The sequence below is a fragment of the Ochotona curzoniae genome, unplaced genomic scaffold (genome assembly GCF_017591425.1).
Source record: "Ochotona curzoniae isolate NIBS_2020 unplaced genomic scaffold, NIBS_Ocur_1.0 scaffold_4683, whole genome shotgun sequence".
NCBI classification, from domain to species: domain Eukaryota; kingdom Metazoa; phylum Chordata; class Mammalia; order Lagomorpha; family Ochotonidae; genus Ochotona; species Ochotona curzoniae.
The window spans coordinates 6,368,915-6,383,523 of NW_024467121.1; the positions used below are offsets into that span (position 1 = coordinate 6,368,915).

General features: G+C 39.9%; 1 protein-coding gene across 2 annotated transcripts in view; it reads right to left on the reverse strand.

The window, feature by feature from the left end:
- Positions 1–14,609, reverse strand: part of DNAJC1 (DnaJ heat shock protein family (Hsp40) member C1) — a 145,603-nt gene that overhangs the window by 12,331 nt on the left and 118,663 nt on the right. For both annotated transcript variants that reach the window (XM_040968214.1, XM_040968215.1), the window contains one exon: positions 6,140–6,259. In XM_040968214.1, coding sequence (XP_040824148.1) covers positions 6,140–6,259 — 120 coding nt within the window. The remainder of the gene's footprint in view (positions 1–6,139; positions 6,260–14,609) is intronic.

Consider the following 14,609-nt stretch of genomic DNA (forward strand, 5'->3'; position numbering starts at 1 on the left):
ACATATTATATTGATACAAAGTCTCTTGTTACGTAATGAAGAACACATCTGCTTTTATAGTTATATGCTAGTTTGAAAATACATGGCGAGAGACTTCTTGCATGGATACAGAATTAAGAATACAGCATATATTATAATTTACCTTTCTGCCACAGATAATCTGAGCCCTTCAGATCCTCATCGTCAAACAATGAAACAAATGAGACCATCACTACCACCATCTTGGAGTCATCCTTGTTCTCTCACTTAAAAGGCAATTTACAACATGCTAGTTAAAAGGAAAGCATATCCACTCTGTCTGGTTTGATTAACTGATTGATTATGTAGGTATCAATTGATTACGATGGTCATTCACTGGGGAAAAATATTTTTTCCAACAGACAATAACAATCTATCAGTAAATACTAACAACCTAACTTACATTCATCCATCTTTCTCTTTTTAATTGATTCTCACTTTTTTTTTAAGGAAAAAGAAGCAATGTTAGCCTATACTAACACTTATTACATCTGTTCAAGGGTAGTTTATCAATCTATCAACTTTTTGCATCTCTAAGCTATACAGAGTTAAGCAGGGGGCTAATGTGTGTGACCCAGTGGGTTAATCTACAGGACTGTGATGCTGGCATCCCCTATTAGAGTACTGGTTACAGTCCCAGTTGCTTTGCTTCTGATCCAACTTCCTGCTAAAGTGTTGTGGAAGGCAGGGGAAGATGGTTCAAGTTCTCAATCCAAGTTTCTCTGTCAGGGACAGGGAAACCAGCGCTTGAGCCATCCACTTGCTGCTTCCCAGGGTATGCGTTAGCAGAGAGGACTCATGAATCCAGAAACCCCAAGGATGGATGCAGGAACTCCAGGCAGTATCTCAACTGCCCTATCAAATGCCCTTTCCCAGGCATGGATTTTTAAATTGTCTCTTACAAGGTATTTCTCTATTTTTCCTAAAAACCCATTAAGATTGCTGATAATTTAAAAGCTATGGCACCATTTAACTTAAATCCACTCCTGGTCATTAACACTTTTTAATGAGTGGATTCCTGTTTTGGATCTCTAGATGGTAAAGAATGAAGAGGACACGGAGTGTGCAGGTACTTGAAAGAGGAGGGGCGTAAATCCTGGGGACGGACAGACACTGGCTTCCAGATCAGTAATGTTGACCAATGTGTCCTAGATTTCTCAGAGGCAAGCTGAGGGGATCCATCTGACCTCAGGGTTAAACAGTATGACAAAGATGGGGAGAGGATTAATTTAAGATTGTGCAAGTACACTGAGCTGTTTACAATGTGAATTCAGGCATGTCGCCAAGCACTGGTGCGACTTCAGATCTCTCATCTACAAAAGTCCTTGAAAATTCATTTTAGATCTAATGGCAAGGTTATAACTTTATGATGGGAATTTCTAGTGACCCAATTACCCTCCATTTCTGTTCAATATTGCTATTAATATTCCCTCTTGATATTGGTTAAAATTAGGTTGTTGGGCTGGCGACATGAACAACAGGTTAAGCCTCTGCCCATGACACTGGACTCCATATGGGAGCACCAGAGTCCCAGCCGCTCCATTTCTCATCTAGCTTCCTGCTAATGTGCATGGCAAGACAATGAAAGATGGCCAACTATTTGACCCCTGCCCCCAAATGGATACCAGGATGGAGTTCATGGTTCCTGGCTTCATCCTGTGGCCATTTGGGGAATGAACCAGCAGATGGAAGATCTATTCCCCTTCAGCTCTCATTCCTCATTGGTAACTGCCTTTCAAATGTTAAAAATATATCTTTAGAAAAAGGATTGCTTTATATTCATCCATTAAGCAGTTTTCTACAGTTTTCTAACTATCACAATAAAGAAAAGACAATAGTTTCTTCACCATTAAAGAAATGCAATATATGGAGTCTGATACAGTAGCCTGGTGGTTAAAGTCCTCGTCTTGCAAGTGCTGGGATTCCATATAAGTGCTGGTTCTAATCCCGGCAGCCCTGCTTCCTTTCCAGCTCCCTGCTTGTGGCCTGCGAAGGCAGTTGAGGATGGCCCAAAGCCTTGGGACCCTGCACCCATATGGGAGACCTGGAAGAGGCTCTGGGCTCCTGGCTCTGGATTGGCTCAGCTCCGACCATTGTGGCTGCTTGGGAAGTGAATAAGTGGATGGAAGATCTTCCCCTTTGTATATCTGACTTTCCAATAAAAATAAAATAAATCTTAAAAAAAAATTACCTGACAAGATCAAGTACCACATAAAAATAATTCAGCATGATCAAGTGCCAATGTTAAGATTGACTTAACATAAAAAAAATCAGTATGTCAATGTTAATAAAGAACAAAGTCACATGATCATCTCAACAGGCAAAATATGCAACAAAATCCAATGTCAATTGATGAAAAACCTCTCAAACTATAAAATTCACTGTATTTCTACATTCTACAGATGCACGACCTGAAAGTATAATTAAGAAAACAATTCTGGGCCCGGCGCGGTGGCGCAAGTGGTTAAGGTCCTCGCCTAGCACGCCCAGGATCCCATATGGGCACCGGTTCTAATCCCGGCAGCCCCGCTTCCCTTCCTGCTCCCTGCCTGTGGCCCGGGAAAGCAGTCGAGGACGGCCCAAAGCTTTGGGACCCTGCACCCGCGTGGGAGACCTGGAAGAGGCTTTGGATTGGCTCAGCTCTGGCATTGTGGCCACTTGGGGATTGAGCCAGTGGACGGAAGACCTTTCCTTCTATATCTGCCTTTCCAATAAAAATAAATAATAAAGCTTAAAAAAAAACCCTCTTGTATTCTTGAAATAATTACCATAACAATAATGTGTAAGTAAATGCTTCCTAACAGACATTTCTGCCTCAGGTCTCTAATTGTAGCAGTATAAAATAAAATTTGAGATTTTAAAATTTTATCTCCTGCCCTTCACCCACCTAATGGTGTGTTAATCTAACTGCACACCTCCCACCGCTCATCATGGCCCTATGCTAATTCTAAAGTTCATTTAAATCTAGCCATGTGTCTTGTGTTGCTGACTGCCTGGGCCTTTCTGAAGTTGGCAGAAAATCTCCAATCAAGTCTGATGTCACAACCAGAATGCAAGAGATTAGTGACCACGGGAGCAGCAGACTCAGTGTACAGCCTTTCAGGCTAGAGAACAGCATTACGCCACAAACCAGAATCTGAAGCCACTGACCTCGCTTTGGAAAACCCAAAGTTAGTAATTACATTCAAATTGATTTTACATGCCAGTTTTTGTTTCCTCTGTTATTTTTACAGTTTGAGTGTCCTTTGTGGTTACCCAAAATATTTGCTGAAAGGCACATAGTAACATTTAAAATATCTGACATATAATAATAAAACAGGTTTTACAGTTTGTGTAACTCTGGATTAAAATGTAATTGGCATTTTTTTAAAACCTAAAAACATTGCTCATATCTATCCAAAGTTTAGCCTAGCAATTAGTGCTGCTAATTATGGCAATTAACATACTTAATTCCTTTTTAAACTGAGGAATAAATAGGGTTTTTTCTTGTTTTTGTTTTTAGCTGTAAAGTGTTAACCCAAATACAGAACTGTAAGGATCCTACCAGTGGCACACTTTCACCTTTCCCCCAGAAAGGTCAACTGTTTCTAGAAAGAGAAGTAAGCCTGAAGCTACACATTTAGAAAGGAAAGCAAGTCAAGGAGCAGCTGTGCAGAGCTGGAGGGAGCTGGGGAGGGAGCCAGGTCAGTGTGCAGAGTTTTGACGACAGCTCACGGCAGTGCCTGGCTTTTTCATAACCATATACTTAATGAAAACAAATCTAATTAGCACCACAAGCAAGAAGAAGCACAAGTTATGTTTGAAGGTGTGATTAACTTTCACTGAACTTTCCACTGAAGGAACTGTGCTTGCTAAACCCAATTCAGGGGCCCCAGTGTCACACACAGGTCACTGGTCTGTGCTGCTCACACAGTTAGCTGAAATCTTCAGACACCTGTTCCTTGTTAGGGATAGTGACTTCCTGTGCATGTGTGGGTAGTTACTTAAATATAATGTGCACCCAACTTTGGAGATGATGCTCACAAAATGGAAATGGAGAGTAAGTCTGTCTGTGTGTCTTTGTATCTATACATTTACTGACAAAGGGGAAAAGGTTTATTTTTTTTGTGGCACAAAATTCAGGTCTATGACATATTTATTTCCAAGGTATTTCAGGTATTATTAGAATAGAATACTTAGCACAAAATAAAATCAAACAAAAACTCAAAAAGACAACTTTTCTATTTCTATAATAAAAGGATAAAATATCTCCTGCAGAAATAAAATCTGTCTCCCTTGGGAAAATCTAGGGGAAAAAGCTGAATGAAGTAACACAGGAGGAGTTCACAAAAGATTTCAAACAGATTGCTTGCCATGACTATAAATCAATTACAGATATCCAAGTCTATGAGAATGTGTTGGTTATATAACATGTTCTTAGCAGTTTGCAAACTTCCATCTCTTGTCTCTTAAAAACACAGATGAAAAAGAAACCTGTTTTATTATTATCTGTTTACGACCACAATTTAGAAAGTTGCCCTATCAGGTTTTCTATTTGCCCTTAGCACTACAGAGCCTCACAAACCTTATTTAAAGAGCTAAGAGCTAGTGATGTCTTTAAGGGAACACAAAGTGCAGTAACTGAATTAAAAATCTGGAGCTTTTTAAAAGCACTATTTTGTAACTTCTAGAAATTACTACTTTTTTGGTTAATCATTAAATTAATAGCTGCTGAATAATTACAGGGCCATAGTATCTAAATTAAAGCAGTAACCATGAAATATTTTTAATTTGGTCATTTACTTACAGAGAATTTACTAATTATCTTTCTCCATCTTGGAAAGCAAGTAACAACAGCATGAATGTCCCAGCAGCCCTCCCAGCAGAACAGGCTCCCTTACTGTTCTTCCCTAGCTGTTTGGTACAACTGGCCTCTCCTCATGGACCACAGCAAAGAACAGCTTGCTACCAGGTCCCACTGCAGTCCTCCCCGCCCCCAGCCCTCAGACTGCAACTCTGAGCGAAAATAATGCAAAATACAAAAACTCATACAGAAGACCTACACAGTAGTAACAGAGCTCACACAAATAATTTAATGTTCTCCAAGCAAGCCCTCATGCAAAGGCAGCGAAAAACTTGACTAACATTTTTGTAAGTTTGTTTTGAAGTTAAAAAGTGGGCATTTATAGAAGATAGCATTTTAACAAGGGTTATTTGGAAATACGTGTTCGGCAATCATTCTGTGGAGTTTCTTAAAAAAATTATTACTGCCTCAATAAACCTAAAGGCATTCTTACAGAATTGAAGGGACATTACCTCGCTGCTTTCAGTACTCTCCTCAAGCACTTTTACGTCAGGAAGATTTAAAATAAACTTAGTAAAGGGTATTTACTAACCCATGAAATTACGGATAACTAAAATAATTAAGGATTTATCTCTATTTTAATCAGTCACACAGTACTGGATATCCAGCTCATGTCGGGCATCAGGCTAGGTGCTTTTCTGAAGACTCCCCCTAAATTTCCTGAAAAAAATGTTAGGCCAGAAATCTTTCTGGGGAAATACTTTGTCTTTCAAATGTTAGAAATGGCCAACATATGTATAGGAATATCTATATTTGTACCTACAAAATCTGTATATATATATATACACACACACACACATACACACACAGATTTATACTTTGTTAAAAGTTTTGTCAGAATGGTTAGTATTATTTTTGAAATAAAAAGGCAAACATTTCACTTGTACAATAGGAATATTGCTTATGTCATTAGTCCATACCACCTGTCTACATGCAATAGCAAACTGTAACTCAGTGCAAGGACGACCGGCTGATACATAACCTCTCTAATTGAGACTTGTTTTAGAGCTATGTTTTCCACAATTACAGGAGTCACTATGAATACAAAAACTAAGTCTCTAAACACTAGAATTCCTGACACAGTTGTTAATTGTGGACCAGAGAACTGGTTCATGTCACATCTGCTTATTTCATTAATGGTTCATCTCTAAGTCCTAAAGGATTGTAACCTTTCTCCAAAGATAACATTGGACTCATCTACATTTGCCTTCTGTGAGTACGTAGTTGGCTTACTCCATTTTGTCACTCTCCACACAATGCAAATCTGAGTGAACTCACATCTGTCACAGATCGACCCAGTTCGTGGGCAATCTTGTCCCATCGACCTGGAGTCCCTCCTGGGAACTTAACCATACTTCTTGTCAGCTGGCTAAGGTCCTCTTCTGTCCATTCAGGTGCCTACAAAACATTAAAGAAAATTAAAAAGGTAACTGGGAGAAAGCTTGTTAAAACATCCAAAAGTCTGTAAAATTATTGGTGATATGTTCCCTGCATAAAAAAATAAAAAGTATCTGAGAAGTTTAAGTTTGCATATTTATTGTATGCACTAAATATGTAAGTATCCAGAAATTTTTTAAAATTTTCTGGTGTATACCAACTAAACAAGAAATATTGCAAAACCAGGATTTTGAAGAGATTAAAAAAGAAGACATTTGGGTTTCAAAGTGAGAAACCATTTCAAAGCCTACAATATGCAATGCTGCTCGTAAAATCTTGAATTAACAAGAACAAAGATTTTTTGTTCCATGTAACAATATTTAATTTTAGAAATAATTTATTTTGAACAAGTGTATCTTGACAAATGCTAGCATGTTATGTAATTTGGGGCCAGAAAATTAGGAACTCTTGTGACCCAGACTGAACCATCAATCGGTAACATTTCAATTTTGGGAGGGTAAATGGCTTCTGAAACTTGACCAAATTGCTACACTAAGTAAAACATCTTTAAGATTATAAACCACCAAACGAAAATTGTAACAGCAGATACGTTCTCTACATTTTACTTGCCACAGTGGTTAAATCCAAAACTAAACAAAAGAAATGACTAACAACCAAGTTAGTTATTGTACGTTGCATTTTAGCATTCAACGATCCCCCACAAGAGGTAGTAACCGCTCTGGTATTAATACTCCAGTAGTCAGCAGAGATCCAGGAAGCCTACCTATTTTCCTTTAATGAAAGGGAGAGGAAGAAAGGGAGAGAGGGACAGTTAAAGAGAAAGAGGAAGAAAAAGGAAATCTTTGAGACAAATACCTTTTCTCATCACCATTTCCGATCATGAACAGGCATACATCAGGCAGTTTGCATTACAGAACCATCAGCACAGAACAGCAGTCAGAGGTGAGTGACCCCAGGGACTATCTCCACAGCTACAGCACAGCTTCTCCCTGACACTAATCCTCCCTGTCATTCTCCCACTGTGCTCTAACCACACTGACATCCGCCTGCCTCACTGCAAGCTTAAGGGGGCCCTTCCTGACTTTTTACTGTCTCCCCCAATCAATGGTTCCAGCGTGCTCTTTTCACCATGTCCAAATGGCAGCTTCACTCATAATCAAAGTGCACTGCCCCTGTTAAAGGGCTTTCCGAAAGGCTCTCCCATTTGCATTCATTTGCAAAGCAAACTACTTTTATTCACTTTGTTCTGCTATCAAGAATGTTCCCTGAAGCAGATAAATTGGCATAAATACAACCTGCCACTTAAGAGTCAGTAAATAATAGCCAATAGTAGGGAGGATTTTATCAATCATTCTATTTTGTATCCACTAAGAGCTGAAAGCCTCAAACATATTCATCAGTGCAGCCCCTACAATACATGCATAAATTCACTTACATAAAAAGGTGGCCTCAGCCTACATTGGGTCTGGTTAAAATTTCTTTGATATTTAATGAATATCACAGATCTAATTCTCCATATCTAATGATTTAAAAATTTATATATTTTTTCCTTTCTTTTGCTTTACTTAAGGGAAAAAGTATTATTCAGATTAGAGTAACAATTAGATCTTAAGAGAATATTTTTATTGCTATAAGCTGAAACTTTAAACTATACAATCAATTGGTATAAAAATACAAAAGAATCAAAATTTAAGAGAAATTTAAATATAAGTTTACAGGACAAAAGTCATACTATCAGGAGCATTATAATTGTATTTAAAAAACACTAATATAGTATTCAAACCATATGCTAAGATTATTGTAATTTTACATTAAATCATTAAATCAAATCATGTAATTTCTGTATATTTTTGAAAGAAACAAAATTATCTAAAAGGGCCAAAATACAAACCATTACTTCACACAGTAAAGTGCTTCTTCAGGATAATTTATATTTTAACTGGCAGCCTAACAGTCCGCATATAATGAACAAACAGGCATTAGAGAAAGTCTCATTTTAATTCCTTATCACTGAGAGTCTTAAAGCAGAGTAGTGCTTTTTTTTTTTTTCCTGGAAAAAAATTTTAAATAAACTATTTGGATGGCATCTTTAAAAATCACTTACTCCTATGACAATCTTTCCTTTTGGTTTGCAAAATTTCACGGACTTTAAAGAATTGTTAAACAAAGACTGATAATAATTAGGAAATCTGAGAGAATCCTTTCAGCAATTCACTCCTCTCCCTCCTACAGAGGTGAAGCACTCTGGCGAGTGTGTAATTCCTCAGCAATGGTTGTGTCTTTAGAAGCAACAGAGCTTACTGTGATCTAGCTACTACAGCAGCCATGAGGGTGGTCATGGTGTGAATGCATTCTCCTTGTTCTAATCTGGAGCCAACTGGAGCTGTGAAGTCAAATGAATGCATAAGCATACTGCTTTGCCACTTGAAACCATGTGTGTCCAATATTACTGAAACACTGGGCCAAAAATTCATCTCTACAGTAAAGTCATGGAAGATACCACATGGTGAGGGACAGCTGTTGTGACTCCACAAGCATTGCAATTTTGCATCAGAAAAACCCCCGTAGGGAATAAATCTCCATGGCAAATACAAAATAAGTTTTTGAATTATTCCATATTTTTATGTAATGAACCTGAGATAAACTTAAATTATATTTCCAAAAAATGTTTTTGGGGATGAATTTTTATCTTTTTGTCATGAAATTCACTAGGTCCAAAGATTATGCGCCTTTGACAGTCTAAACATTCTTGAAATATATGGACTGAAGTTTGCAGGGAAAAAGAACACTATTTTCTTTTAAGATTCTTTTTATTGGAAAGTCAGAATTACGAACAGAAGAAGGCACAGAGATCTTCTGTCTGATGATTCACTTCCCAAGTGGCTGCAATGGCCGGAGCTGAGCTGATCCAAAGCCAGGACCAGCAGCTTCTTCCAGGTCTCTCATGTGGGTGCAGGATCCCAAGGCTTTGGGTGATCCTCTACTGATTTCCCAGGCCACAAGCAGCGAATGAGATGGGAAGTGGAACAGCTGGAACATGAACCTGCACCCATATGGGATCCTGGCTCATGCAAGGTGAGGATTTTTCAAAGACTGCTACATATACTTTTCCTTTTACAATACAGACCATGACAACTTAATTACAAAATATGCAACTTACTTGATAACTAAGATAAAGTTTTATTTTAAATTTTTTTGAGAGGAGTAGAGACAGAGAATGAGATTTCCCCCTTTAGCAAATGCCCACAAATATTGAGGTTGGAGCCAGCAGCTGAAAACTCAATTCAGTCTCCTACACGGGTGGAAGAACTCAACTGCTTGAACCATGATTTCTGTCTCCCTGAGTCTACACCAGCAGGAAGTTCCCTCTTTCAAATCAATCAAACAATTAAGTTTAATGGCACTTAATGCAGCCACTCTCCCTCTGTATCCTTAATCCTTCTCCTCCCTTGTATTTCCAATTTCGGTTGCCTTACAGAGCATGGTGATTACAGATGGTGGCTTAGGCTTCCTGTTCTGGGTGAAGACCACATGCACTATTCTAGACAGGAAGTTGGAGGAGAGGAGGCAAACTTTAAAGGTTCTCTTGAAATAAGTATCCAGGATGGAGAGTTCACAGCAAACAGGAAACTAGTGAACTCTTAAGTGGTGTGCTTTCTATCCAACTCTTGGTACAACTTCTGTTTCATCTAATACACGATTAGTTAAGAAGAAATTACTATAAAAGTTTACTAACCTGATTCTCCCAGGTGGCCTGACAGAAACAGTACAGACTCCCAGGAGAATGAGAAACCACGGCTTTGATTCAGCACTTAACAGATACAGAGAGAACCAAGAGATGCACTATCTTAATAACAGCCCTAAAAAGCTGACTTATGGTACAATTTAAAGGGAACTGGAAACTCTTATTATTAATTAAATCCAGTTGTTGCACCCCATGGATCCGACTTTCCCCTATGTTGAAGTGGCAGATGAACTCATTACACAGACTGAAGGCACTTGGTGAGCAGCCTTTGATGTTGCCAATGTCTTCCTTGCCATACTGCTGGATCAAGCTCAGTTCATCTTCACATGGCAAAACGTCCAATGTAGGTATGTAATGATTCCCCAGAGAGGTACCTATGAACAACCTTGTCATTAGCCACCATGGGTGACCAGATTTTAGCACAAGTGCTACTATCTGGCATCCAAAGCTGGTGTTATGTGGATGATACTCGTCCACGGTACTCTTCTGGCTATAGTAGTCACCAGCCTGCACAGTAGAGTTTGCTGATAAAACCCAACAGTTCTCTGGGAGTTGTTATCAAGTTACAATGTGGGTTACTCACCATGCTTAACTCCTCTTGTCAAAGAAAAACTGCCATTTCCCAATGTTTCCCCAGAAGTTTACTCAAATCCTGGAGACAGTATATATCTGATTTTGGCACTACACATGGATAAACCTGACCGTGTACTTTGAAGTGCTCCAAAACAACAGACTGCATTTTCTGATGTCTAGAAAGCTGTGGCATGCCATCTCTGAAGGTCCACAATCCTCACTTGACCTTGTAAGTCCGTACAGCTAAATGATCTGACACCCTGAATCTCTAACAAAGGGAGACAACTTGGACCCAAAATGTTCCTTGTGTTTTGATTCACTGCCTCCCTCAAACAACTAATAAAGACACCTTTTCTGACAAATAATTATTGCCTTACTACTGATTATCAAAAAAGACTCCTGGCCAATGGAAACCTTGTGGTTCTTAACTGATATTCCCATTTTTGAGGTGAGGCAATTCAGATTCAATGGCTACTAAGAAGAGTGGGGTCTTCTTAAAAGAAGCTGTGCTTGTCAACTTGACATGGCATGTTCAAAAACACAGTTGATCTGAACCATAGTCTCCCCAATACAAAACATCAGCAGATATCTATCAGAGTTTGAGCACGATTTGGCCCCTAAACTCATGCAGGTGTTTAAACTTCATAGTCATGAGTTAATAGTACTAAGAGAGTGACAACACAATCTAACTAGGTTCAGAAGGTGGAGCTTGGGGGGATGTCCTTTAGTTATTGGGGTATGGGAAGTAGTTCTCATGATAAGTTGGCTGTGAAGAAAACCTTACAACCAGTCATCTGCTTCTTGACTCACTGTGGGATCTTTCCTCCTAGACTCCTCCATTGGGCCTTTTGTCAGAGCCTGTGTTATCCCAACTGAATTTTCAGCCTTCAATACTCTTTTTTTTTTTTAAGATTTATTTTATTTTTATCACAAAGTCAGATATAAAGAGAGGAGGGGAGAGAGAGAGGAAGATCTTCTATCTGATGATTCACTCCCCAAGTGACTGCAATGGCCGGTGCTGTGCCAATCCGGAGCCAGGAGCCAGGAGCCAGGAGCCAGGAGCTCTTCCAGGTCTCCCACATGGGTGCAAGGTCCCAAAGCATTGGGCTGTCCTCGACTGCTTTCCCAGGCCACATGCAGGGAGCTGGATTGGAAGTGGGGCTGCCAGGATTAGAACCAGTACCCATATGGGATCCTGGTGCGTTTAAGATGAGGATTTTAGCCGCTATGCCACTGCGCCGGGCCCAATACTCCTTCTTTCACATGTAGCTTGACTCAGGTATTTTTACTGTAGTAGCAAACAGCTAATACACTACCTCTTTGGGGAAAAACCTGTCCAAGTTTCTGGCTTACTGTGACCTTCAGGTCACAGGGGTTTCCCTAAATGCCTAGGCTGAGGTCACTGATGTCTAAGTCAAGATGAAACGTAATGGTATCAACTAGGCTGCCATGGATGTTCAATCCAGGTGCCAGCTATGACACAAACAAGATATTGTTATGTTCAATGAGTAGAACTTTAAGCTGTGATCATAGTGTTGTCTACTAAGATAAATTCCCAATTCTTCCATCTGTTGGTTCACTCCCCAAATGGTAGTAACAGCCAAAGCTGAGCTGATCTGAGACCAGGGGCCAGAAACACTTCTAGGTTTTCCATGTAGGAGTAGGGTCCCAAGGACTAGGGTCATTCTCCTGTTTTTTTAGGTCATAAGCACGGAGCTGATGAAAGGTATAGTACCTGAGACATGAAATGGCACCCATATGGGATGCCAGCACTTGCAGGCAGCAAGTAAGCCAGTTGAGCCATAATACTGCCCCCCCCCCCCAAACTCCCAATTCTTATTGGTTCTTTGCAGAATTTTAATTTCTATGAAATCCAAATGTTAACTTTTTTGTGTGTGTGTGTAGTGATTTGAATGTCCTATCTGGAAAGTCTTTGTCAATCTCAAGAATGCTGTAGAGCAAGAATCATCTTACATGACAGGTATATCTAGTTACTATAATAGCAACGATTGAGAAAAGCATCCTTTATCCATTGCGACTCCTTTCTAAAGTTTCTGGGATATCATCAGAGGATGGCACAAGATCCAGCATCACGTGGGAGACTTGGAAGACGCTCCTGGTTCCTTGCTCCTGGCTTCAGACAAGCTCTGGCCTTTGAGGCCATTTGGAAAGTAAACCAGTGGATAGAAGACCTCCCTTTGTCTCTCCTTGTCTCTGTAATTCTTTCAAATTAATCAATCAATCTTTAGAAAGTAACCAATTAGCCATATAATCATGTGACTTAGACCTAATTTTCTAGTGTATGCCATAAAATTCTTATATAATTCTCTTTATACAGATAAAGATGACAAACGGACAGTATCATACTGAATGGGAAAAGTTGGAAGCATGTCTACTAAGATCTAGAACCAGACATGGCTGCCCACTCTCATCCCTGCTATACAATACAGTCTGGAAGTTGCAGCCAGAGCCATTAGGCAAGAAGAAATCTAAGGGATACAGACTGAAAGGAGCAAGTCAAACTACTCCTGTTTGCAGATGGCATGGTTCCACAGAAGGGAATCAAAAGATTCTACTAAGAGACTATTGAAACTTATAAGAGTTTGGTAAACTTGCAGGACATAGAATCAAAACAACAACAACAAAATCAACAGTCTTTGTATATACAAACAATTCCATTGCTGATAAAGAACTTGAAAGAGCAGTCTCATTCATAATTGCTGTGGGGGAGAAAAAAGGGTATATGCCTTTATACAAGGATGTGAGAGATCTCTACAATGAAGTTACAAAACACTAAAGAAACAGAAGACAACACCAAAACGTGGAAAAATCTGTCAGGTGCATGGGTTGATACAATTACTACCATCAAGTGTCGACACAACCAAAAACAATTCCTGGATTCAATGAAATCTCAAACAAAATACCTATAAATTTTCTCAGACCTACAAAAAAATGATGCTACAATTTATAAGGAAACACAAGGGATGCCGAACAGCTATAACCATTAAAAAAAAAAATCTTAAACAGCAAAAAGCAAAGTTTGAGGAATCACAACCAGACGTCAAGATCTAGTATAGCACATCTTGTTTTGTTTTGTTTTTTAAAATACTATTTAAATAGTTGAGTGGGATGCACATCCATGTGGGCCTCTGATTAAGGCTGGGAAGGACTGAGGTATGGATAAGGGGGTGGCACAAATATTTCGTTATTTTTCCAGAGAGGGGGTCACTCCTTGCTGTCAAACTACATCAGTACTTGGGGATGGAGGAGTCATTTGATGAAGCCTTATAGATCCCAACGTGGGGAAGTGTGTTCTGAGGGTGTTACATAAGTGGTCTTGAAAGCTCTGAGAAGCTATTGGTTCTGCTGCTCTGGGCTGAGAAAATCCTTCCAAGTCTGTTGGCTGACCATGTCCACCTTAGTATATCCCCAGGCCCAGAAACGTTGCAAAGCTTGGCCAGGAGAGTGATCCAACCTGTTCTACTTTCCATCCTTTGATGAGGCACTCAAAATCCTCTGCAGGGCTGGGTGAGCTGGCTGTTATGTCTCCACTGGTCATCTGTGCTTGTTGATCACTGCACAGATATCAGCAACCAAGAAGGACCAGTCCCAGGACATGCACTCTAAGGTCAGAACACATATCTTGTAATTTCCCTGTGCCTGGGGCTTCAGTCCAGTCATCTAGTTGGGGAGTCATCCAAGAAAACTTGCCTGAGGTGACCTCAGAACTAGATTTTGTTTGCACCAGCCAGTGCAGCTCAGGTGTGGCCTGTCACCTGCACCAGCCAAAGCACATACCAGTGGATGAAGTTGCCTAGTCAGTTTGACGCTCAGCCCCATCTCTCACTGAACTGATGGGTGCTGAGGCCTGGTTTGACCTGCCCTAGCCTAGCCTCGCCTAGCTCTGCCCACCACAGGCCTGGTCTTCATGCACACCAGCAGGTGCCACAGTACAGTTGCAGTTACCCCCCAAAGCCCCCACCAAGCCTACTGTCTTCTCATTTGCTGGTAATGTGCTGCAGCCTAGCCCAG